The sequence below is a fragment of the Aegilops tauschii genome, chromosome 7 (assembly GCF_002575655.3).
Source record: "Aegilops tauschii subsp. strangulata cultivar AL8/78 chromosome 7, Aet v6.0, whole genome shotgun sequence".
Taxonomy (NCBI): Eukaryota; Viridiplantae; Streptophyta; class Magnoliopsida; order Poales; family Poaceae; genus Aegilops; species Aegilops tauschii.
This window is the reverse complement of record NC_053041.3, coordinates 28,693,531-28,719,516: the sequence shown is the minus strand read 5'-3', so window position 1 is coordinate 28,719,516 and position 25,986 is coordinate 28,693,531. Positions and strand designations below refer to the sequence as shown.

Here is a 25,986-nt window from a genome sequence, read left to right as displayed (position 1 = left end):
TGGAAGGTCCATGCGCAATGTTGATAGGCTCATCAAGGAGGTGCTTCTGGCTTGAAACAAGCAAATTAAGCTGGTAAAAATAAATGGTTTGGCACCAAGATTTGTTACAAAGATGATTGAAATACCTTCACATTTGTAGCTTCATTGTCTCAATTTTATACTAACCTGTATAAAGTTATACTAAATTTGGGACACTTATTTTGAGACGGAGGGAGTATGATTTACACTATATTGGAAAGTTACTATACACTGAGTATCAGAAGTACTCTACAACGCCCCGCTTTCAAAAGCATTCTACCGAAATCATGAACCGGTTGTTTCTGAGCAGGAGTATGATCATGTGATGCATGAGGACCAACCATGCATCTTTGGATAGAAAGATGGGTGGACCGGGTTTTCTGGAACGCATGATCATGTATCGCCGTGCGCCTTGAATCCCGTATGGCCCAAAGTGTAACCAAAATGGTCACGAAATCAGCATGCGGTACATAATCTAGCGGTGAGAAAATCTGTCGCTTTTCATATGGCTCTGTAGTTCTGTTCATTGCTTATACTAGTATATACCATTCTTCGACCATTAATGATCACCACGACATACAACAAAGTTGCCAAAAACAAAAAACAAGAAGTAATTAAGGAAGAAAGGTTCGAGGTGAAATCAAAGGTCTTGCCCGACTCAACATTGACTCTTCACCACCGTTGACATTTGATCGGTACATGAGACAAATGTGGCAACTTGGATGGGCCCCAGGTGGAGGGCACGGCGGGCCATACCAACCGCCAAAATCTTAACCTAGCGGCCGCATGTTTCCACGAGGGCAAATGGGCGATGGCAAGGCTAGAGCCTAGCCACCTAGGTAAGAATGTAAGAGGAAAATCGACCGCTCACTGTTTAAAGAAGAAGAAGAAGAAGAAGCGAGCATGGCGGGTTGAGAAGGGGATTGGATACTGTAACATTTTATAAACAAAGAGGAAGTTGAAAACAAGAATGTCCTAGGCGAGGCAATGGATATGTTTGTAAACTCTAGGTGATCTGACGGCGTGGCCGTAGCTAAGCTAAAACCCAGGAATGGCTCGGTGGATAGGATTTGGTGGTGACACAAACGCGCAAGAAAGCGCTTGGTGGGGCCCAGCTGACATGAACCGCAGCTTCAAGGCTGGCTGTAACAGAAAAGGCGTCGCGTAGTATTCCGGCCGCGTCGATCTCTCCTCGCCGGAAAACCCTATTTGCCGCATTATGCGGCAAGATGTCGACCTATCGCACAGGTTCGACAGTACATGGGCCGGCCCAGTAGCTTTTTTCGACATGTGATCATATTCCGGTTTTGGGAACCTTGTGGATAGTTCCTGCTCGGTTTTAGGAACTTTCTAGAAGGTTCTTGAACCGGTTTTTTTATTTCCTTTTTTTATCCTTCTTCTTTTCTCTTTTAATTTTTCTGTTTCCTTTTTCCTTTTCTTCTTTTTCTTTGCTTTTTCTATTTCTGTTTTTAATACATTTTTTCTTGTGTTCTCTTTTTTACAAAAATTCCAATATCTTTTCACGTTTTCAGAAATTTTTAGTATTTTTTCAAAAAATGTTCTCCAAATTCAAAAAAATGTTCGCTTTTCGCAAAAACTGTATAAATTTGAAAATGTTCAAACTACTGGAATTTTCTTTGTTTCTAACAAATGTTAGCATTTTTCAAAACTTGTTTTAAAATTTGAAAAAAATTCTCCATTTACAAAAAAGTTCAAAGATTACAAAAATTGTTCCAGATTTCAAAAAAAAAAATCACATGTGCAAAAGAAATCGTGCTTCCAATTTTTTTTGGGATTTTTGAAATTGTTCTCCATTTCAAAAAATGTTCTCAAAATTCAAAAAATGTTCAAGTTTTGCAAAAACTGTTCAGAATTCAATAAGTTCAAACTTTGTTCGTGTTTTCAGAAAATGTTCAATTTTCAAAATTTGTTCGTGTTTTCAAATTTTGTTCCGGAGTTTTAGAAAATTGTTTGTGTTTTCAAGTTTTGGTCGGTTGTTTCAAAAAATGTTTCCGATTTCTAGAAAAATTCACATATTCAAAAAAGTTTCACATTTTAAAAAATTGCTCGCATTTTAAAATTTTGTTCGGGGGTTTCAAAAAATGTACGGGTTTTCAAATTTTGTTCGGAATTTCAGAAAATGTTCCCGTATACAAATTTTGTTCATAGAGCCAAAACATGTTCGTGCTTTTGAATTTTGTTCGGAGTTTCAAAAAATGTTCATGTTTTCCAAATGTCAAAAATGGTGAAAGATTCAAAATTTCATGGTTTGAAAAAATCTTCGCAAATTCGAAGAAAGTGAACAGTTTTTGAAGTCTTTAAAATTACGAACATTTATTTTAAAACACTAACGATTTTTGAAATTTTCGATTTGAAACAAGGAAGGAAAAGCAAAACCAGTAAAGGAACAATCAGAACGAAATCACATTTAAAAAATTCAAACCAATGTTTTGAGATCTGAGAGAGGGGGGGGGGGGCTAGATTTGTAGCGCCTGATAGTTCTTATAGCACTCGTTTCTATTATTGTAGATAACGAACATGATTAGCTCAGCTGGTCCGCTACAAGCGTCATCCAGCCTGAGGTGCAGGGTTCGAAATCACGCACACCGGTTCGCAACAAATGGGCCGGCCCAGTAGGGGGCTGTTCCTGTGCGGCGCGCGCGTATTGGACGCAAAGAGCGTCGTACAGGAGGTCTCCTCCTCGCCAGCGCTCTCGGCGCCCGATCGTGTCGATGGCGCCCGCACGCACGAGCGGTTGGACCGGCCCATTAAAAAAAGCACAGCTTCGATCCCCTCGATTCGCACTCGCTTGAAAAGAAAAAGATCGTTCATCTCAACACAAAAAAAAAAAGATCGCTCTCGATCACGCACAGGTACGTTCGGTTCCAAAAAAAAAGGTATGCTAGCTCTCGATCGAACTCCCTAATTTTTTTTTTGCGAAAATACCTCCAAAAAGTTTAAAATTTTTGAAGAAAAATAACAAATATGAAAAAAGTTCATCGATTTTGAAAGGAGTTCTTCGATTTTCAAAAGAGAATTCTCGATTTTTAACAAAGTTTAACGGTTTTGAAAAAGTTCATCGATTAAAAAAATAATTGATTTAAAAAAGTTAATCAATTTTAAAAACTTTTATCAAGTTTTTAAAAAGTTCATCAATTTCGAAAAAAGCATCAGACTTTAAAAAAGTTCATTGAATTTGAGAAAAGTTCATCGCTTTTGGAAAAATTCACCACCTGTGAAAAAGTCAACACGTTTAAGGAAAAAGAAAAAAAAAGATAGCATAAAAGGGAAAAGAAAAAGAAGGCAAACAGTAAAACAGCTGCGTTTTTTCGATTTTATAAGGAACAAAAAAAAAGGATAGTAGCACGTCCGGTTATCTGATCCAACTGGTTAGTGTGGTTGCTACCAGAACGAACGTAAGGCGGATGCACTATTTTTGGGGTTTTTAAAACGGGAAAGCAGAAGAGCGGAAGGAGGTGGGATAGGCCGGCCCGCTATAAAACCAAATGTACAAAGGGGGGTGTGCGCCCTGTACCAAATGGCCTATATTCTTGTCTCAAAAGAAATTGGCCTATATTCGGGGCTTAAGTCGCCGAATAGGATTTGGTGTCTATTGTTGCCAAATCCTATTCGGTGCCCGCCCGATACTATTCATTCTACTAACGGGCGCACATCCCATTCGGTGCCCGCCCATTTTGATTTTTTTTTCTGTTTGTAAACTGCAAAAACTGGGCACAACCTGGGATTCGATCCCGCAATGAGCTGGCTAGTATAACACGTGACAACCATCGGACCACTTCTTTTCTTCTGGTCACATACATGTTTTTCTTTTTTTCTTCTTTCCTTTTTCTGTTCTTTTTTTCTTTCTCTTTTCTAATTCGAGAAAAAAAAAATCTTTCTTCATGATTCTTTTTCTGCAAAATTGATGAACGTTTTTCAATTTCTTATGAACTTTTTCAAATCCGGTGAACATTTTTCAAATTTGATGAACATTTTTCAAATTTTCATGAACTTTTTTCTAATTTTGATGAACTTTTTTTTCAAATTCGATGTTTTTTTTTCAAGTTTTGATGAACTTTTTTCAAATTCCATGAAGTTGTATTGAAATTTGATGAACCTTTTTCAAATTGAATGAACTTTTTTTTCAAATTCCATGAACTTTTTCAAGTTTTGATGATCATTTTTCAAGTTCCATGAACTTTTATTCAAATTCGATGAACTTTGTTCAAACTCGATGAACTTTTTCATAATTGATGAACTTTTTTCATTTTTGTGGAATGTGTTTCAAAATGGATGAACGTTTTTCATAATTGATGAACTTTTTCAAATTTGTAATTTTTTAATCTATGTTTTTTCAGATTTGTGAATGAGGGGACGAACACGAATGAACGAACGCACCTCCGTCCAACTTAAGGGAAAGAGCCAACACGCTAGCTGGGCCGGCCCATGCGAGGCAGCTGAGCGCCAGCGAAGCGAAGCGGCACCTAATTCGCTGACAAGGAGGTCCCTCTATTGTTCGCCTGCACCCAGGCCGAGCGTCCTCCTTCACTTCTGCACGACGTGTTAGTTACTGGACCAGCCTGTTAGTTGCTATAAATGTTAGTTCATTCGCTTTATTTCTATTTTAACAATTTATTTATTTTTATAAAAAGTCCAAAAACAAATAGCTGCAAGGTTTTAAGAATGTCTCGTTAAAAAAGGTTATGTTTATTTGACAAATATTTAAAATATATTCGAAACAATGTTCAAAACATGTATTGAAAAATGTTTATCATGTATTTAAAAATGTCCAATATATATAAAAATGGTCCACATGTATGCGAAAATGTATAACATTTATTGAGAAGTACCGAGTATTTGAAAAAGAAAGGAATAGACTTGAAAAATCAAAAAAGGAACATAAAGGAAGAACCAGAGAAAACCCGTAAAGAAACACATAAAATAAAATAATTGAAAGAAAACCAGAGACAAAAGAAATAAAATCACAACCGCTTCCCTTGGAACCGGGTCTGTTTGATAGTTGCTACGAATGATAGTTCGTTCGCTTTGGTTTTTCTCTTATTTCAAAAAAAATATAGATATTTCAAAATCACTTCACCTAAATTTTAAAAAGTGTTCATCGGACATTTAAAAAACTTTCATGCAGTGTAAATATCATAATGCACAGCTTTTAATAATATTGATAGCATTGAGGAAAATTTTCCTTGTATTTAAAGCATTTTAGCCAAATGAACCAGAAATGTACAAATAAGTCCATGTAATCCAAAAAATGTTTCGGATGGTTCAGAAAATTCTTCATATTTTTTTGAATGTTTATGCAATGTAAAAAACTGTCTGTGTTATTTAAAAACAAAGTTAATGACATTTACATAAAATCACATATTTGCAACAAATATGTTCATAACATTTCAAAACATGTTTGTACATTGTGAAAAAATGTTCACTTAGTTAAAATATATTTCGTACAATCGTAAAAAAATGCACAATGCATATTTAGATTAATTTGACATTTATTAAAAATCATGTACCTTGAAAAAGCTTCATCATATATTTTATAATTTTCAATGTGTATGAAAAAAAGTTATGCATTGAAGAAAATTGTTTAACGAGTAATTAAAAAAATCTACATGTATTTGAAAAAATGAAAAAGGGAAAAGAAAAATGAAAACAAGTGGTTGCGTAGTTTTTGAAAAAAGGGAAAAGCTAAAAAAACAACGGTTGTAGCATCCATGCCGCTCGCCGCCCCCGCTGTAGCATCCATGCCCGACGGTTGTACCAATCACGGCCAACAGTTGTAGCACCCTCGTGACCCCGCTTGTAGCGCGTCGGAGGATAGCATGGTGGGTTGACGTTGCCCCTGGCCAGCCTTGAAGTCCCCCTCAGCCGGAAACATAGCAGCGCGGGCCCCGCGTTGTGGAGGTAGACAGCCATAGCATCGACTATGACGGCTACCCATCGGCCCCTTCGTTGCTGGCATGAGAATGTGTGGGAGATCGACAGATGTAGTGTTGAGAGCAAGTGAGAAGACACTCGGTGCTTCTAGGAGGAGGAAGAAACTGCGTGAGAGAAAGAATGAGTGGGAGAAGGAAACAGAAAAGATAAGGATGCGCCTGGAAAGGTTGTGCCTGGGCCATGGGCAACATGACATGCGAGGGCGCGGCCGGCCGAGCATTCCGCCGGTCGTCTGCTTTTAAACATTTCCTTCTTTTATCCAGCAAAAATGGGGCTTTAGTCCTAGAGGGAGAAAGCACGGCAAAATCGAGGGGAATGGCTTTGTCTCGCTTATAGCAAGGAAAAAGCTTGTCTGGCGTCGGGTGTAGCTACTAATGGACCGGCCCATGTAGGTTCCTTCATGTTAGTTTTTTCTTCCTTTTTTCATTCATTCATTATTTTATTGCATTTTTCTTTTGATCATATTTTGGATAACATCGTAAATACATATACTAAAATTTAGAAATACTTAAAATTTTAAAACAATAAATGTTGACGTGGTCTAAAAATTATTAACGCCCTTCTTATAAACAATGACAGCAATAAAAAAATAATGTACATGATATTTTAAAACATGTTGTGGCATTTGAAAACAATGTATGTGATAATTTAAAAGAATATATTTAATACCATTGAGAAAATGTATGTCAAAATTTCAAAATATTCACGCATTTAAAAAATATATTCATGAAATTTGTAGAAATGTTAATGCAGTATACAAAAATGTTTGCGTAAGTTTAGAAAATGTTTCCTCCCATTCTGAAATATTTCAACGTGCATTTAGAAAAAGCTCAAAACGTATTCAAACAAATGAATTTGGAAAAATATTAGTCATATATATTAAAAATGTAGAACAAATGATTCAGATGTATACGAAAATATACATTGTGTATTCAAAAAATAGACATCAAAACATGTATTTGAAAGATGTTAAAAATGTTACTAATGTATACGAAAATTTTATGATATGCATGAAAAAATTAGACATGTGTTGAAAAAAAACCCGATGAAAATTGAAGGTAGAAACAAAGAAAACCAAAGAAAAAATAAAGAAAACCGAATAAAACTAGAGATAAACCGAAGGAAGCCAATGCAAGTAGTGAAGGACCAATAACGAAAACCATGTAGAAAAAAAGTCAAGCGATAGCTATAGTACTGAGTGGGCTTAGTAGCGCAACAAGAGTGGCGAAGCCGACTAAAATCCCACAATCGGCAAAAGAAATGAAAGAAAGGTAAAGTAAACTACATTTCACAAAATGAAACAACTGCTGAAACAAAAAAAAATGTAGTAGAGAAAATTCATGAAATATTACTACCACGATAAACAGAAAAACAAAAAGAACTAGATAAAAGAATAAAAATCTAAACAAAAATGGTAATCTAATACGTGCATACATATATTGTACACTAAACATGCACTTGCGTGACATGTGCGAGAGAAAGAAAACATGATGCAAGTTGGTAGAATTGAGATTAGCACGAAAGAATGAGTGGCCTGGAAATAAGCAGATTCGCCAAACTATTTGACCTAAGGAAGCAAAAGGACACACGGATCTCATGCATGGAGCATGGTCCCGTCCTCCCACAACAGCAATAATTCATGAGGCCAAACTAAATTTTCTCTACAATTTCAGTTTCCAATATATTCTAGATTCTATCTCAATATCACATACCACAAATTCAATATCACAAATGATACAGACAGAGACTTTTTTTATATCAATGCCACAAATTCCAGTATCAGATGTCACAAATTTCAATATGACAGCTGATAGTTTCAATATAAAAAATTCAACTTCAATGACACCATATCACAAATTTCAACAACACAATTCACACATTACAATTTTAATTATCACAAATTACAACTTCAGTAATGCAGGTTAGAGTTTTCAATATCTTAATTGATAGTTTCAGCATTATAAAATTGAACTTTAATGCCACATATAAAAAATATTCAATGTCACAAATCAATATTGAAGCTCTAAAATTTCAATTCCACAATCCACGGTTATCACAAATATCAATGTCAATACCACATATCACAATTCTCAATATGAATAGCACAAATCAGAAAATGTAGTAGCAAAATATCAATGTCACATGTCCAATATTAGCATAAAAATATCATTATGAATAGCAATGTCACATTATCATTATGAATAGCAATGTCACATTATCAATACCACTATCACAGATTGATAGCGCCCTCATGACAGTGATGTGGGGCACCGGAAGACGCACAACAACAAGGTCTTCTGCAATGAGCGTCTTCTTCTTGTCATCCTCATGATGTTGCAAGGAACACCATCGCGGACACGCTCATATGGCGATGGCGCTGCTCCCGCTCTTTACATAAATTGATCCTTGAAGTCTGGGTTTAGACCTTCTTGGCATTGCTCTAAATTTTTATTTTGTTGTCGCACCGCTCCACCCATTCGGCACCCACTGTAAAAGATGCCCATGTATGTGACAACTTATTAGCTTAATGAAAATCATTTTGGTGGGCTTAAGTCCCCCCATAGGGCTCTTAAAAAGATAGAAAAGTAAAAAAACACATTTCACAAAATGAAAGAAATGAAACAAAAGCTGAAACAAAGAATTTAGTAGACAAAATTCATGAAATAGCATTACAATGGTACAAAAGAAACAAAAACAACTAGATGATAGAATAAAAAGCTAAACAAAAATGGTAATCTATTGCATACATATATAGTATATTAAACTTGCACTATTGTGATAGGTGCGGGAGCAAGCAAAGTAAGAATCAACATAACATCTTGACCGGCGCAGTAGCTGCACCGTGCCATAGATGACGTCTTCACAACATCGATCATCATGACATCTTGCCGCATGCAACACCTTCATCTTCCCGCTAATGATCCCTTCCCCACCGAGACCATCTTAACATTTTGCCGTGCATGGCACCATTGTAGAACCGTTCACCACACCTTGTCATGGACGATGCCTTCACAATGTCGATCATAAATTTGTCTTGCCACAGCATTGCACTGCAGCATTTGTTGGCTTCACACTAACTGTCCGCAACACTGTTGTTGGCATCGCACTGCTCTCTTTGAGATGATGGCATCTTACCACCATCGTCTCCTCTCAATGGCATCACATCATCGTATTTTTGTGGTAGCTTTGCGCTGCCATAACCACCTAGCGGCATCGCACCACAACCAACCAACTGTTACGGCATCACATCGACAGCAACCTCCTTGTGATGTATGCCTCCATCTCTAATGGAGTACTACGCGCAACCGCCACGGATCTTAAAGCTCTAATGCTGCTTGTTGGAGTTGCTCCTCAGCTCCTCTTCTTCTCTCTCACAATCTCTATCATCCATTTTGGTTTCTCTCACCGCACAAAAACACACGCATACACATACACTAAGAGAGAAAACATTCTTGCTTTGCAAAGAGACACTCCTCCTTGATGACAACAGAAACTAAATAGGTGCCGCAGCCCTCACAACCTTTTCCTATTCACCTGTTCAACTTAAATAGCTTGTCCAAGAGACTCAGACGCACACACTAACCCGACCACCGCACTCGACCACTAACCAAACTATTTCCATGCACTAACTAACTACGAGCTACCCTAAAAAAAACTAACTACGAGCTACATGCAGCACATCCGCCGCTCCGGAACTGCGCTGATGCTACCCAAAACCACCCCGCAGCCCCCTCCCGCACCGCAGACCCCAACTTCCACCCAAACCCTCTTCCAATCGACCGCCACCGCTTGCCTTCGCCCTGATTAGCCGGACCTAGTTTTAGCCTTCGCTGCGCAGAATCGATGAGGGAAGCCACCATATGGCCGCCCAGCCACCCCGAGCATCCATCGGTGCGCCCCACTCGCGATCTATGTCCAACTTGACACCGTCAGAGAAGAAGTACCATGGCGTGTGGCAGCGGGCGTGGGGAACGTGGGTGTCTAAGCTTCGCGATCCGAACACGGGGGCCAAGCATCGGCTAGGCACCTACAAAGACGTGGCGGTGGACTGCATCCTTGGCGGCCGGGCGAAGGTCAATTCCCCCCTGAGTAGCCACGATGTCCCAGACCTCATTGTTGTTGATACCCGAGTGGTCTCATGTTGTCGGGTGTGGGAGAATCGGAGTACTTCGAGCAGATCGAGGTCGACTCCATTTAGTTTATGTTATGTAATGTATGATGTGCTACCTTTCTTAAGTTTGATTTTGAATAGAGTAGTTTCAATTTGTGTGTTTGTGCATAATGTTTTTTGAGAGTTAAATTTAAGAGTTCGGCTGAAAACTAATTTTTTCTTAACATCACAAATTTGAGAAGTTAAGGTTTACGTACACATTTGAGAGTCTAAAATTATAATGGTTTGGCTAGAGATGTTGTAAGCTTGTCGGATACCTACAGCCAAGACGTGGAGTTCGTCAACCTTTTCTAGTAATAACCACTACAATTCACCTCTTGTCGCTCACCCTTGTTATCGCTGTTTGAGCTGGACGGTTGCTGCGGCATGTATAGCCTCGAGTCCTACAGGTCTACCCATTGTCCAGGTATAGTATACTTTTCGACCGGAACCGAAAAGAGATCTTCCACACTGATGCGGGTTCTTTCTTCAGCCGTTTTGATGCTGACAAGCATGAGCATGTGGAAGGGTTTACTAGTATGAGGTTCTCGTTTTCCAGCTACGTTTGTTTTTTTGTATTGTGCGGATATGGTTAAATTCTCGGTTCTTTTGGATGGATTAGCGGGTCAAGTAAAAAATATCTATTCGATGTGGACGTAAGGGCACCTCCAACGCGGCCGCTCAAACCATCCGCAACCGTTTGGATCGTGAGGTCTGAACGTGTTGTGCCATCCAACGGGCCTGTATTGGTTCGGAGGCACTTTCTCTCGCGGAGTGAAGACAAAGTGTGTGTGCGCGAGCCCGGACAACAGCCACGTAGGAGTCCAACACCCGAGGCACGCTAAATTCCCCCTCCTGGTCTCATCTCCTTCCACACCACCCCTTCTCCCCCTTGCCTTCACCTCCGCCGTCGCCGCTGTACCTCTCCGGCCGCCACAGAGGCCTTGCTGGACGTCCGCAACAAGCACCGAAGCGCTCACTCGCCTTGTACGACGACGCTGTCCACCCTGGAGCCGTTTGTACCCAGGTACACCCCGCCCCCCTGTCGACGACCTCCATAGCGGACACCACGCCCGACTGATGTTCAGTCAAATGCCATTTAGATTAATTCGGACGCCATGTCATTTTTTTAGAGTACGAAGGATGCCGGGGTACTTGACCATGGAGGATGAGCTGTTGTAAGATGCATGGTTGGCCGTATATGCGAATTTCATAGGCAGGAGAAGAGTGGGGGCCTTTTGGCAGCAAGTGCATAAATCGTCTCACACACGAAAGCACATTGCGTCCTACGACATGCACATCATTCAAGAACGCAATATGGGGTCGTTATCGTATCGATGATACACCATCCAGACCATCATCATCAAGTTTTGTCACGTGGTTGGTTAGCTGGAGGCAAGGTGACCATTGCACGCAGCAGTGGATGAGATTGTAAGTTTTGCTTCTTCTTGCTCAACTTGTTCAAATCATTCATTCACTCAATGTTGGTCTACACATTATGTAGCCCGCATGCGCTGCCGTGATGTACCACAGGACAGAGGGACAGCCATTTACGTACACACACTATTGGACGAAGCTGAAGGGGCAGTATGTGTGGGACGACATGATTTGTTGATGAAAAACTTTTGGATATCCGATTACCTCATCGAGTTTGGATGATTTGTGCTTTTTTCTATCCAAACTTTGATAAATAGCGTCTAGTTTGCATGAATTCCATCCGGTTAGTTTGGACCATGGTTGAAATGTATGCGGGCAGTGTGCATGGATGCGAGAGGAAATTTACGGGTCAACGTTGTAGATGCTTTAAGCGAGAAAAATCCTCTGATGTAGACCACCTTGACCGAGTGGCTAATATGTACTAGCTCCATTCCAAACTATAAAACATTTTGGCAGGCTAGTTTACCTCCATTACAAATTTGGTAGGCTAGCGTCTCATATCATGGAATGGAGGTAGTAGCTGTCTAGCGAGCGGGCCCACGCATGTCAGCGACACCACGAGTCACCTGACAGAGGGAGTAGTACACTAAACTTGGACGCAGCTTCGGTGCCTTAAAGCACCTGCGTTTGGGTCACTGACATATGGGCCAGCCATCTGTTAGACCCACATGTCATAGACATAAAGGTAGGTGCCTTAAGGCACCGAAGCATTGTCCACTAAACTTGCACTTCCGTGACAGGTGCGAGAGCTTGCAAAAAAAGAAGAAGATGCAATTAACTTGTTATAGTGTAAGGTTAGCAAGAAAAGGATGAGTGGTCTGGAAAATAGCAAATGCGCCAAACTATTCGCCGTAAGAAAATGAATGGACGTGCGGATCTGATGCATATGGTCCCGTCGTCCCCTCACAACAAAAATAATTCATGAAGCTAATGACAGCAGGCGGCCATTGAAGTGTTGATCGACTGATCCAACGACCTGTTACGGCACGCCGATCTACGAGTCATGAGCACGCCGTGACGTTTACGTAGGCCTCCATGCCCGCCAGCCATGTTATATACCAACATGGCCGGGCACAGGGACAAGGCAACGCTCTGGGTAGTGAGTAACAAGAAAGCTAACTGAAGCAACAAAGGTGAAGCAAGCTTGCTAGGAAGGAAGCCATGGAGATCGGGTCGCTGGCGCCGGGTGAGAAGCCGCACGTCGTGATGATCCCCTACCCTGCGCAGGGCCACGTCACGCCGATGCTGAAGCTGGCCAAGCTGCTCCACGCCAGGGGCTTCCACGTCACCTTCGTCAACAACGAGTTCAACCACCGACGCCTGCTGCGCTCCCAGTCTGCGGAAGCGCTACATGGCCTGCCGGGGTTCCGTTTCGCTACCATCGCCGACGGCCTTCCGCCGTCCGACCGTGAGGCAACGCAGGACGTCGTCGCGCTGTGCTACTCTACCATGACCACCTGCCTCCCGAGGTTCAAAGCGCTCGTCGTCGAGCTCAACGAGGAGGCCGAGGCCTCCGATAGTGCCCTGCCGCCTGTAACCTGCGTGGTGGCTGATAGCTGCATGGGTTTCGCCCTTGGCGCCGCACGGGAGCTCGGCCTCCGCTGCGCCACGCTCTGGACCGCCAGCGCCTGTGGTTATATGGGTAGGGGCCCCCACCCAGGTATGTACTAGGTACATACGTATAGCAGGCTGTAGGACCATGTCAAACAAAATAGTCAAAGCCTTTCACGCACACGCACAGGATCGCAAGAGATACGAGCAGCAGCGGCAGGATTAGCGACATGCGCGACTTGATTAGCGATTGCTTTCCTTCGTCCTCCACGTGAAAAAAAAGACAACAATATGCGGCAGGATACTCGACAGTTCGACCCGTCTCATCACGCAGGCTCCCAGCCCTAGGGCCTAGGCCGCCGCCCGGCGTCGCCGACACGGCGACACCGCAACACGCCGTACTGCAGGTCTGCCCACTCCCATCTGGCTCTTGCTAATTTCTAATTCTCTTCTCCTAATCTCCTTCCTAATCCAGTTCACAGCTGATTTCAATTCAGGGGGCCCTCACGCTTGGTCAATTGCTCATTGCTCTCCGAGTCTAGGCGCTGCAAATAGCACACGGACTGACGCAGAACCAGGTATATTATATTTGCGTTTGGCCGTTTCCTTGATGCGTATGTGGTACTGTTCAATAATTGATGCAAAAATTACTTTTCAGGATTGTGTGTTAGCATGCCTCCGAGAAACAGGACATATGCATCGGGTAGTAAAAAAAGGAAAAAGAAGAAGGCCGTAGATAAATTGGTACAATCACAGCATGGGCATCTGCACTTATATTACAAGAGTACTTCCACTACTTCGATAAACCCAGGTGATGAGTTGGCAATAATTGCCATAGAGGAAGAGCAACAAACTAATGTGAATTCAGAATCCGATCAGCAAGAAGAAAATGTCGAAACCAACATCGACGACAGCAATGTAAGTGGCTCCGAGAATGTAGGTAATTCATCGGATGCACAAGAACAGTCTCCTAGTGTTGATGAACCAGTCTATACTCCTGATATTTATGATCCAAGAAATTGGGATAATCTTGACAATAAAGCAAGAGATGTATTAGTTGAGAAAGGGCCAATGAGAGAGGAAGAGAATAAAATGGAATACCGTGTAGATGATGCAGGAAGACCACCTTAGACGTATCCAGAACAAAGAAATTCATTACCATTATCTCAGTCATAAAATTCAGAACGAGTTGATATCTCTTTTGGCTGCTGACATCACATGTTCTATCATAAAGGTTGTTAAAGAGGCCAAGTATTTCTCTGTTATCCTAGATTGTACCCCTGATGTCAGTCATCAAGAACAAATGACTTTTTTAGTTCGTTGTGTTAATTTGTCGGATGGGAAAATAAAAATTGAGGAGTATTTTCTGGGGTTCTTGAAGGTTGATGACACTTCTGGCTTAGGGATTTTTAAAGTACTGCTTGAATCTATGGAGACTTTTGGCTTAAATATTAATGATATAAGGGGTCAAGGATATGACAATGGTTCTAACATGAAAGGAAAATACCGAGGGGTACAATCTAGGTTACTTGATGTGAATCCAAGAGCATTATACATGCCATGTGCTTGTCATAGTCTTAATCTCACTCTCTGTGATATGGCAAAAACATGTGAGAAAGCTGTTTCATTTTTTGGAATTGTTCAGCGCGCATATATATATTATTTGCTGGTTCTACGAAAAGGTGGAATGTTTTGCTTAAACATGTTCCTAGTTTGACTGTGAAATCATTGTCTAACACTCGCTGGGAGAGTCGAATCAAAAGTGTTACAGCAAAAAATTTATTTGATGCACTTGGTCGCTTTGAGTTTCTAGTTGGTATGATTATCTGGCATGATATTCTGTTTGCTGTAAATAAAGTTAGCAAGATGCTGCAATCGTCAACCATGTGTATTGACTCTGCTTTGAAGCAAATAAAAAGTATAACATAATATTTTGAGAAGTACAGAGATGATGGGTTTTCTTCAAGTTTGACCATCGCCAAAGGAATTGCGACTGAAATAGGAATTGATCCCGTGTTTCCAATGAAACGTCGTGCTAAGAGGAAGAGACAGTTTGGTGAAAGTGATTGTCAAGAAGAAATTCTAGAAGCTGAGAAGGCTTTTCGTGTTAAATATTTTTTTGTTTTGGTTGATATGGCGGTCACTTCTTTGAAGGATAGATTTAAAGAACTAATGGTGTTCAAAGATATCTTTGGATTTTTATTGAGCTCGGGCACCCTGAAGTCATTAAGTGATAATGAACTTGAAGAGTGTTGCACAAAATTTGCAGAAACATTCTCTCTTGATGGTTCATCTGATGTAGAGGTATATGATCTTATTTCTGAATTGAAGATTATGAGATTCACTTTGCCAAATGGCGTAATGTCTGCCATGGAGATTTTTGGGCATGTTAGAGAAGTTGATTGTTATCTGAATATCTCCATTGCTTATCGCATCTTATTTACTGTGCCTATGACGGTCGCATCGGCCGAGAGAAGCTTTTCAAAGCTGAAATTGTTGAAGAATTATTTTAGGTCAACAATGACTCAAGAAAGGTTAAATGGTTTGGCTACATTATGCATCGAGAAGAAATTATTGGATGAGATTGACATCGACCCCATCATAAGCGACTTTGCATTGAGGAATGTTAGAAGAAATTTTTTACGGTATTATGTATATTTTTTTGATACGCATACAGATTTTGAATTCAAGTGTTACTGATTTTATATATATATATATATATATATATATATATATATATATATATATATATATATATATATATATATATGTGTGTGTGTGTGTGTGTGTGTGTGTGTGTGTGTGTGTGTGTGTGTGTGTGTTTTTAGACAAATATATATATGCACACGTATATTACAATGGCTCGTATATTAGGGCCCCCCAATTTTAAGTTTGCCCCGGGCCCCCGAAATCTCAGGACCGGCCCTGTATATGGGCTACTGCCACTACAAGGATCTACTCGACCGTGGGCTCTTCCCTCTCAAAGGTAAATATATATGCATGTCTCTCTATATATTTACACAAGAAAATCGAATTTCTTCAAGTAACCCATGTTCGTTGGCTAGCTGTGTGCACGTTGATATTAAAATGGAGGTAATTTTTTTTTCAACAAAGGGTGAACTTTATTGACTCAGAGGCAACATATTATAATTTATTTATTGTTGGTGCAGGAGAGGCGCAGTTGAGCAATGGATACTTGGACACAACCATCGACCTGATGCCGACGATGCCCAAGGACATGCGGCTACGTGACCTCCGGACCTTCTTCCGTACCACGGACCCCGATGATATCATGTTCAACTTCTTCGTCCACGAGACGGCCGCCATGTCGCAGGCCTCGGCGGTGGTCATTAACACATGGGACGAGCTCGACTCACCCCTGCTCGACGCCATGTCCAAACTCCTGCCGCCTATCTACACAGTGGGGTCGCTCCATCTCATGGTCCGCAACAACATACCGGAGGAGAGCCCCCTCGCCGGCATCAGGTCCAACCTGTGGAAGGAGCAGGACGCACCCCTTCGGTGGCTCGACGGCCGGCCGCCGCGCTCCCTGGTCTACGTCAATTTTGGGAGCATCACGGTGATGTCCAAGGAGCATTTATTGGAGTTCGCGTGGGGGCTGGCTAACACAGGCTATGCCTTCCTGTGGAACGTGCGGCCTGACCTCGTCAAGGGTGACGACGAGACCGCACTTCCGTCTGGGTTCTCTGTGGCGATCGAGGGGCGGAGCATGCTCTCAACGTGGTGCCCACAGGAGAAGGTGCTAGAGCACGAGGCCGTAGGGGTGTTTCTCACGCACTCCGGTTGGAACTCGTCACTCGAGGGCATCTGTTACGGTCCCTGCCACCCTGGCCCCACCTACAGCAACGACTACGGGCTAGGCTGCCGCACCACCCGACGGCCCGGAACGGCCGCGACGCGAAGTGAAGCCCAACATCAAGTTCCCAGCTCACACTTGGGAAACGAGGGGTAAGGTTAAGTAGGTCTCGAGGCCTCCTGCGCGAGGTGGGAGAAAGTAATAGGCTGGCGGCGGTGCACTTCTCTCTCGATCCCCTTTCCTTCTCCCTAGAACCCTAGCTCGATCGAGACTTGTATCCCAAATTCCTCTCTGTGCTGTTAAGATTCGAGTGGGAGCATAACAATTGGCATCAGAGCCCGTCCGATCCACCCAAAAATTTTCTCCACCCTCCCAAATCTGGCTGGGCGATTTCCATCTATCATCCAGACGCGGAAAGGCAAGGCCACGGCGATGGAGGAGCGGTACCAAGGCAATCGCTGATCTGACCGCGGCAATCGCGGCCCTCACCACCAAAATCGAAGACATCCACCCCGTCGTCCACGAGCTGCAAGGGTGGCGCCCCTTGATCGAGCAGTCCGTGGAGGAGATCCAATCGGAGGTGGGTCACTTGTGGACTCAGATCGACAAGGCCACCACCACAGTGCCAGCGGACAAGGCCGCGGCGACTGCTCCACCTCCTCCTCCCCTGCGGCTCAGCGAGCTTCCGCCGTTGCTTCCCCAACTCGTGGAGGGGGTGCGACCGCGACCTCCGCCACTGACGGCCGACGCGCTCCATCCGCGCGCCGTCGACGTCCAGTTCGTGGTGACACTGGTCACGGGCCCGATGGCCACGGCGTTTTCGCTGATCTTCGGGGGAAATCATCAGGGGAGATCCGCACCCCTCGATTACCTCCGGCCACTGGTACGTCCGACTTCTATCACCATGGCGAGCAGTCGTTTTCCGGGGACCGTGGGTACCTTCGAATGCCACCACCACCACGGTTCGATTTTCCTCTGTTTGATGGGAATAACCCGAGGGCGTGGCGTCTCAAATGCGAGGCCTACTTCCGGGTTTGCACGCTTAGTCCAGATACTTGGGTTAGTTGTGCCGCTATGTACTTTACAGAGAGCGCTTTCACTTGGTTGCAATCATCGCAAGCGCATTTGCATTATCAGGATTGGGGCGATTTTGCCACTGCTATATGCACCCAGTTTGGTCGTGAGGAGTTTCAGAACCTCCTGAGACAGTTTAATCGGCTGAAACAAACTGGCACCGTAGCAGAGTATGCTGAACAATTCACACAAATCATGCATAACCTGTTAGCGCATCACACTTCATGGGATCCTGCATTTTTTGTTACTCAATTTCTTGACGGCTTGCAACGTGATATCCGTGCTGCTGTCGTGCTTCATCGCCCCCAAAACCTGGATACTGCTGTGGATCTTGCTTGTTTACAGGAAGAGGTGGTGGACACATTTTGGCGAGATGAACGACATACTCCTGCGTCCTTCTCCACGTCTGCAGGAGGGCGGGCGATTCCTCGCACAACATTGCCGCTGCCTCCTCCACCTACGAAGGCAGGCGGCGCCCCTGGCGACATGCGCCAAGACGACCGCGGCACCCTCGACACGCCTCGACCGCCAGCTAGTGACGACCGGCTGGCGGCCCTGCGGGCGTATCGTCGCGCCAAGGGCCTTTGCTTCACTTGTGGCGAGCGTTGGGGGCGCGATCATCGCTGTGCTCCCACAGTGCAGCTTCACGTGGTCGAGGAGCTCATCGAGATGCTTCACCAACCATCACCTGATACACCAAATGTGGAGGCGTCGACCAGTGAGGCTGATTGTTGTGTCCTCTCCAGGGAAGCAATTGAAGGGGCTGAATAACCGACGACAATGCGTTTGCATGGTTGGGTACAGCAGCGGGAAGTGCTCATGCTTGTGGACTCTGGATCCTCACACAGTTTTGTCAGCTCATCTTTGGCTCAACACCTTCAAGGGGTGCAGCAAGCTAAACGTGCCATTTCGGTACGTGTGGCCAATGGTGGAGTTCTGCATTGTGATCAAGAGATACCGGCGTGTGCTTGGCGTTCTCAGGGGATTGATTTTGCCTCGGATCTCAAGGTTCTACCCCTGGGGTGCTATGATGTCATCTTGGGCATTGATTGGCTGGCGTGCCATAGCCCAATGAAAGTACATTGGTTACAAAAGACCATGGACTTTGTGTACAAGGACAAGCAAGTGCATCTCACCGGTGTTCGAGCGGATGTCACCCGTTGTGATTTGATTTCAGGGGCTGAATTGCACAGTTTGCTGGAACAAGAGGCAGTGACTCGAGTCGTGCAACTTTGTGGAACAACTGAAGACATGGAAAGACCACCCATTCCGTCAGCGATTGGGGAACTGATTGAGCAGTACGGGGTGTTGTTTGAGGAACCGCGAGGATTGCCACCACAACGAGATTTTGATCATGCTATCCCTCTGGTGCCCGGGGCACGGCTTGTCAACTTGCGCCCGTACCGACACAGTCCAGCGCAAAAAGATGAAATCGAACGTCAAGTAGCTGATATGTTAGCTCAAGGCATCATTCAGCCTAGCACGAGTTCTTTTGCTTCTCCGGTGTTGTTGGTTCAGAAGAAGGACCTCACGTGGCGTTTTTGTGTGGATTATCGACATCTCAACGCAGTGACTGTCAAGAATCATTACCCCCTTCCTATCATTGAGGAGCTGCTCGACGAGCTAGCGGGAGCCTGCCTGTTCACCAGCTTGGACCTGCGGGCAAGGTACCATCAAATCCGGATGCGACCCGAGGATGAGCATAAGACAACGTTCAAAACACAGCATGTCCATTTCGAGTTCAAGGTACTGCCATATGGAGTAACTGGTGGCCCACCAACCTTCCAAGGCGGCATGAACATTGTCTTGTCACCATTGCTGCGCCATGGAGTGCTTGTTTTCATCGACGATATCCTCATCTACAGCAAAGACCTGAGCTCGCATATTCGGCTGCTACGTCAAGTATTTCAGCTACTGCAAGAGCATCAATTGAAGATCAAGTACAGCAAGTGCACATTTGCCAGCCCGAGGCTGCTTTACCTGGGTCATGAGATCAGCGGCGACGGGGTGCGCACCGATGGGAAAAACATTGCAGCAGTGCAAAAGTGGCCGGTCCCGACCAATGTGAAGGAAGTGAGGGGTTTCCTCGGGTTGGCCGGTTATTACCGCAAATTCGTCCGTGGTTTCGCTATCATCTCCCGGCCACTCACAGATCTGCTCAAGAAGGGTACTATCTTCCGCTGGACTGATCTGGAAGATGGCGCATTCCGGGCCCTACAACAAGCGTTGGTCACTGCCCCGGTGTTGGCTCTGCCCAATTTCTCCAAGACCTTTGAGCTGGAAACGGATGCGTCTGATTTGGGCATTCGAGCGGTTTTGATGCAGGAGAAGCATCCGATTGGCTTCCTGAGTCGCGCGTTGGGGCTGCGCAACCGGATGCTTTCTACTTATGAAAAAGAAGGACTGGCTATCCTTATGGCCGTCGATCATTGGCGCACCTATCTCCAAAATGATGAATTCATCATTCATACTGATCAAAGAAGCCTCATTCATTTAGAGGATTAGCGGCTATCCACTCCATGGCAGCAGAAAATCATGGTCAAACTGCTCGGCTTGCGATACCGCATTGTGTACAAGAGAGGTGCCGACAACCGGGCAGCTGACGCTCTCTCCCGCCTTCCCGGCCCTCCACAGGGAGATCTCGCGACCATTACGACGGCAGTGCCTGCCTGGCTTGAAGCAGTTCAGCTGGGTTATCAGACCGATCCTTCAGCACAACGTCTGTTGGCTCGACTGGCAACAACGCAAGATTCCCAAGATGGATATCAGCTGCGGGATGGCATCATTCGACAGAACGGTCGGGTATGGCTGGGAGACAATGTGCCCCTACAGAAACAGGTGCTCGAAGCGTTACACACCGGAGCGATCGGAGGCCATTCTGGGTTTAACGCGACCTACCGACGTGTCAGGCGCCTGTTCACTTGGCCGGGGCTCAAACATCACGTCCGACTATTCGTGGAGGCATGTCAACAATGCAAACAAGCCAAACCGGAGCGGGTACGTTATCCAGGCCTCCTCGAGCCACTTCTAGTGCCGACCCAGGCGTGGCAAATGATCACAATGGACTTCATCGAAGGCCTTCCTCGGTCCTCGGGGTTCAATTCCATTCTTGTGGTCGTCGACAAGTTCTCCAGGTATGCCCATTTTGTTGCTTTGTCTCACCCCTTCACAACTTTTCAAGTGGCGCAGGCCTTTGTGTCGAACATCTACAAGCTTCATGGGGTTGCCGGAGTCCATAGTCTCGGATCGTGACCCGGTCTTCACCAGTACTGTGTGGAAGGAGATCTTTCGCCTCACTCACACCAAGCTTCGGATGAGTACAACACGACGCCCTCAGACGGATGGACAAACGGAGCGGGTCAATCAATGCCAGGAAACCTTTCTCCGCTGTTTCGTCAATGCATGTCCTACCAAATGGCATGCGTGGCTGGCCCTTGCGGAGTTTTGGTACAACACCTCACCACACTCGGCGCTGGGAGCGACTCCGTTCGAAGTTCTCTATGGCCATGCTCCGCGTTTCTTCAGCATCGTGGACCCAGTGGCCTACGCATTACCAGATCTCGCGGAGTGGCTGCAAGACCGAGCCCAGATGGAGGCGCTAATCAGGCAACACCTCCTGCGCGCTCGACAGCAAATGAAGGACTCAGCAGACAAGCACCGATCCGACCATGTCTTCGCCGTCGATGACTGGGTATTCCTCAAGCTACAGCCCTATGTGCAGCGCTCGGTGACCACCCGCACCAACCAGAAGCTGGCCTTCAAGTACTTTGGCCCATACAAGATACTTCAACGCGTGGGAGCGGTGGCCTACAAGCTTCAGCTTCCAGACTCCAGCACTGTGCACCCGGTGTTTCATGTCTCCCAGCTTCGTCAAGCAGTACCTCCGACGGAGCAAGCCTGGAGCAACTTGCAACAGCAGCAGCGGCAAGTCCGGTACCGGAGGAGATCCTAGAGCACCGAGTCGTCCAGCGAGGGGCAACAGCACGCCACAAGTCCGAGTTCGCTGGACTGACCAGCCTTCGGAGTTGGCGACTTGGGAAGACATCGCCGAGCTCCAGCACCACTTCCCGGGTGCACCAGCTTGGGGACAAGCTGTGTCTCAAGGGGGAGGGGATGTTACGGTCCCTGCCACCCTGTCCCCACCTACAGCAACGACTACGGGCCAGGCTGCCGCACCACCCGACGGCCCAGAACGGCCGCGACGCGAAGTGAAGCCCGACAGCAAGTTCCCAGCCCACACTTGGGAAACAAGGGTAAGGTTAAGTAGGCCTCGAGGCCTCCTGCACGAGGTGGGGAGAAAGTAATAGGCTGGCGGCGGCGCACTTCTCTCTCGATCCCCTTTCCTTCTCCCTAGAACCCTAGATCGATCGAGACTTATATCCCAAATTCCTCTCTGTGCTGTTAAGATTCGAGTGGGAGCATAACAACATCTGCGGCGGTGTTCCGATGGTGTGCTGGCCCTTCTTCGCAGAGCAACAGACTAACTGCCGCTACAAGTGTACGAAGTGGGGCATCGGCATGGAGATTGGGGACGACGTGAGAAGGGCCGAGGTGGAAGCCATACTACTGGAGGTCATGGAGGGGGAGAAGGGGTGGGAGATGCGAAGGCGCGTGATTGAGCTCCAGAAGAGTGCAGTGGCCTCCGCACGGCCTAGCGGAAGGTCCATGCGGAATGTCGATAGGCTCATCCACGAGGTGCTGCTGGCTTGAAATAAGCAAATTAAAGTGGTACATAAATGGTTTGCAGAGCCTGAAGCGCGAGCACTCATCTGTGTGCCACTTCTTCTCTTCGTCATTGTCGTCGATGGTGGTCATGTTGTTCACCTGCTCGTGACACAATGATCAATCCCAAGCCAATGAGTGTGGTCATCACACTCAAGCACGGGGCTTTCATGGGCCCCTCCCTACACCGACTTGTAATTCTCCGGACTTGTAATGATGATGGGCATCGCCTCCATCTCATCTACCATATAATACCCATGTGTTGCTTGCTACTGGCAAAAGGTGAAGAATGCCTCCGCATGTCCATTGACCACTATGGGATTCACCAATCCACCAACGTCCGCGGCGGCGCGCACCTTAGAAAAATCCGATATGGACCAATGACAAAGAGAAATCAAGTCATGGCCCCCTTTTCTCTCTTATAGAATTAACTAATTTATTTTATTTTTACTTAGACCATGGATTTTTTTAATTAGACCATGATTCTTTTAATTAGATCATGGTAGTTTTATTGTTGGTGGCGTGGCAAATTTATTTTACACACCATGAAAAATGTGCTTCCCACTACATGGCAAATGTACATGACTTTACTTCATTTCATATGGCAAAATTATACCTTTTTGTGTCCAAAATTATGGCATTTTTATGAAATATTTCTGTTCACATGGCAAATTCATATATGTTTTGCCCCTGCAAATTGGTGTGAACTATTTATAAAGTTGCAATGTCACATGGCAAATTCATAAATTCTTTTTTGTAATCCAATATGCCAGTCACAATTTTTTGAAAACTTTTTGTAGAGTAATATTTTGTTTTTGGCGATGGCGATAATTTGGAGTAAAATTACGATACCTTATTTATGTATCCGAAACCTTGATCTAGTGCTAATTCAAATTAGCTGTTGTTTTTAATATGGCAAATTTTGAATTTGTTTGCAAAATGTTGATCGTACTAGGAGCCATACTAAATGGGCAAAAGAGCGCTTCTCCAGTGGGGAAGATAGTTCACTAGTGCCTCCTCCAAGGGGCGATTCCTATTTGTGGCTTCGCTGAAGCGCGGCCTCCTGACGCCCCAGTTTGGGCCAGCCCACGCCCGCTTTGTTGTTTCTTCTTTTTTATGTTTCTTTTTTTCAGGTTCAGTTTCTATTTCTTTTGTGGCTTCTTTTTTTATGTTTCTTCGCGGAGACATAATGTTGAGGAGTGAGGGGATGCATCGATGTCGGCGGCGCACACCTTATGAAAATCCAATATGGAGCAATGACAAAGAGAAATCAAGTCATGGTTCCCTTTTCTCTCTTATTGAGTTAACTATTTTTTATCTTTACTTAGACCATGATTTTTTTAATTAGACCATGATTTTTTAATTAGATCATGGTAGTTTTATTGTTGGTGGCGTGGCAAATTTATTTTACACACCATGGGAAATGTGTTTCCGACTACATGGCAAATTTACATAATTTTACTTCATTTTACATATCAACACTATACCTTTTGTGTCAAAAAATATGGCATTTTTATAAGAAATATTTTCTGCTCACATGGCAAATTCATATTTGTTTGGCCCCCGCAAAGAGGTGTGAACTATTTATAAATTTGCAATGTCACATGAAAAATTTATGAATTTTGTTTTATCAAAACTTTGGCAAAACTTATTTTTGTGTAATATGTAACTGTAAAATGTCAAACTGTTATAATTTTTTGTATTGTCACATGTTATGTTGTATTGCTTCATGAAAAAATAGAGAGAAAATGTAGTCACAAACATTGCAATTCATGCAGAATGGCATATGGCATGAAACATTTCACTGCAAAATTCATAAAAGTCTTTGCAGGTTTTTTGGAGATGGCGATTATTTCGAGTGAATTACAAAACCTTAGGTATTTGAAACCTTAATCTTGTGATAATTCAAATTATCTGTTGTTTGTAAGATGGCAAACTTTTGGAATATTCTGCAATATTGATTGTGCTGGGAGGGATACTAAATGGGCTATCTTGGCCTAGTGCGGGGGTGGTTCTTGTAGCGATCGAAACAATTTGCTTGACCCGTGGGAAAGATAGCTCATTGGTGCCTCCTCAATAGGGTTATTCCTATTTGACGCTCGTGAGCGGCAGTTTGTGCCGGACCATGGTCTCTCCGTTTTTCCTTTTATGTTTCTTTTTCTCTGTTTCTCTTTCTATTTATTTTCTCTTATTTTCATTTTTCCTTTTTTTTCACATTTATGTGTTTTTTGTCTACTATATGAGCTGGTTAGAAAACTTTTCATCGTATATAAATGAAATGTTCACGGTATACTACAAAAAGTTCACCATGCATTATAAAATTGTTCATCGTATATTTGAATTTGTTCAATAATATACAAATTTTCACTGTGTGTTTTGAAATTTGTTCAGGGTATATTACGCAAATGTTCAATGTGTATGAAAAAATTGTTCAACAAATATTACAAAAAGTTCAATGGGTATTAAAAAATGGTTCAATGTATATATTCATATTTTAAGGAAAATTTTAATCACATGGCATTTGGTATTGGTTCATGGAAAAACTAGAGAGAAAATGTAGTCACAAACATGGCATGCATATGTCATGAAACATTTTCCTGCAAAATTCATAAATTCTTTTTCGTAATCCAATATGCCAGTCACAATTTTTTGAAATTCTTTTGTAGAGTAAATTTTTTTTTGGCGATGGAGATTATTTAGAGTAAAATTACTACACCATATTTAGGTATCTGAAACCTTAATCTAGTGATAATTCGAATTAGCTGTTATTTTTAAGATGGCAAAATTTTGAATTTGTTTGCAAAATGTTGATCGTACTGGGAGGCATACTAAATGGGCAAAAGAGCGTTTCCTCCGTGGGGAAGACAGTTCATTAGTGCCTCCTACAAGGGGCAATTCCTATTTGTGGCTTCGCTGAAGCGCGGTCTCCCAACGCCCCAGTTTGGGCCAGCCCATGGTTACTTTGCTGTTTCTTTTTTTTCGTTTCTGTTTGTATTTATTTTCTTTTATTTTTATTTTTTATTTTCTTACTTTCCCTTTTTTCTTTTATTTTTTTGGGTATTATATAGTATAAAGTTCATTGTGTGTTACCAATTGTTTCATAGTACTAGAACAATGCCCGTGCGTTGCAACGGGATATAAATATTCTAATATGTTAGCTTGTAATTTACGTGCCCATAATATGCGCTTATGTAAATAAATGTTCGTCAAATTTTGTCCGTGATTTACCTTATATTTTTATCAGAAGTGATTTACCTACCCATAA

General features: G+C 43.8%; 1 protein-coding gene across 1 annotated transcript; it reads left to right on the top strand.

Annotated features, from left to right (window-relative positions):
* The first annotated feature begins 12,703 nt into the window (after nucleotides 1-12,703).
* On the top strand, nucleotides 12,704-25,986 carry LOC109732451 (7-deoxyloganetin glucosyltransferase). Its single transcript, XM_020291629.3, has 4 exons — nucleotides 12,704-13,190; nucleotides 16,026-16,094; nucleotides 16,279-16,934; nucleotides 22,428-25,986. Exons 1-4 carry the CDS (start codon nucleotides 12,719-12,721, stop codon nucleotides 22,707-22,709), a joined length of 1,479 nt encoding a protein of 492 aa, XP_020147218.1. The 5' UTR covers nucleotides 12,704-12,718; the 3' UTR covers nucleotides 22,710-25,986.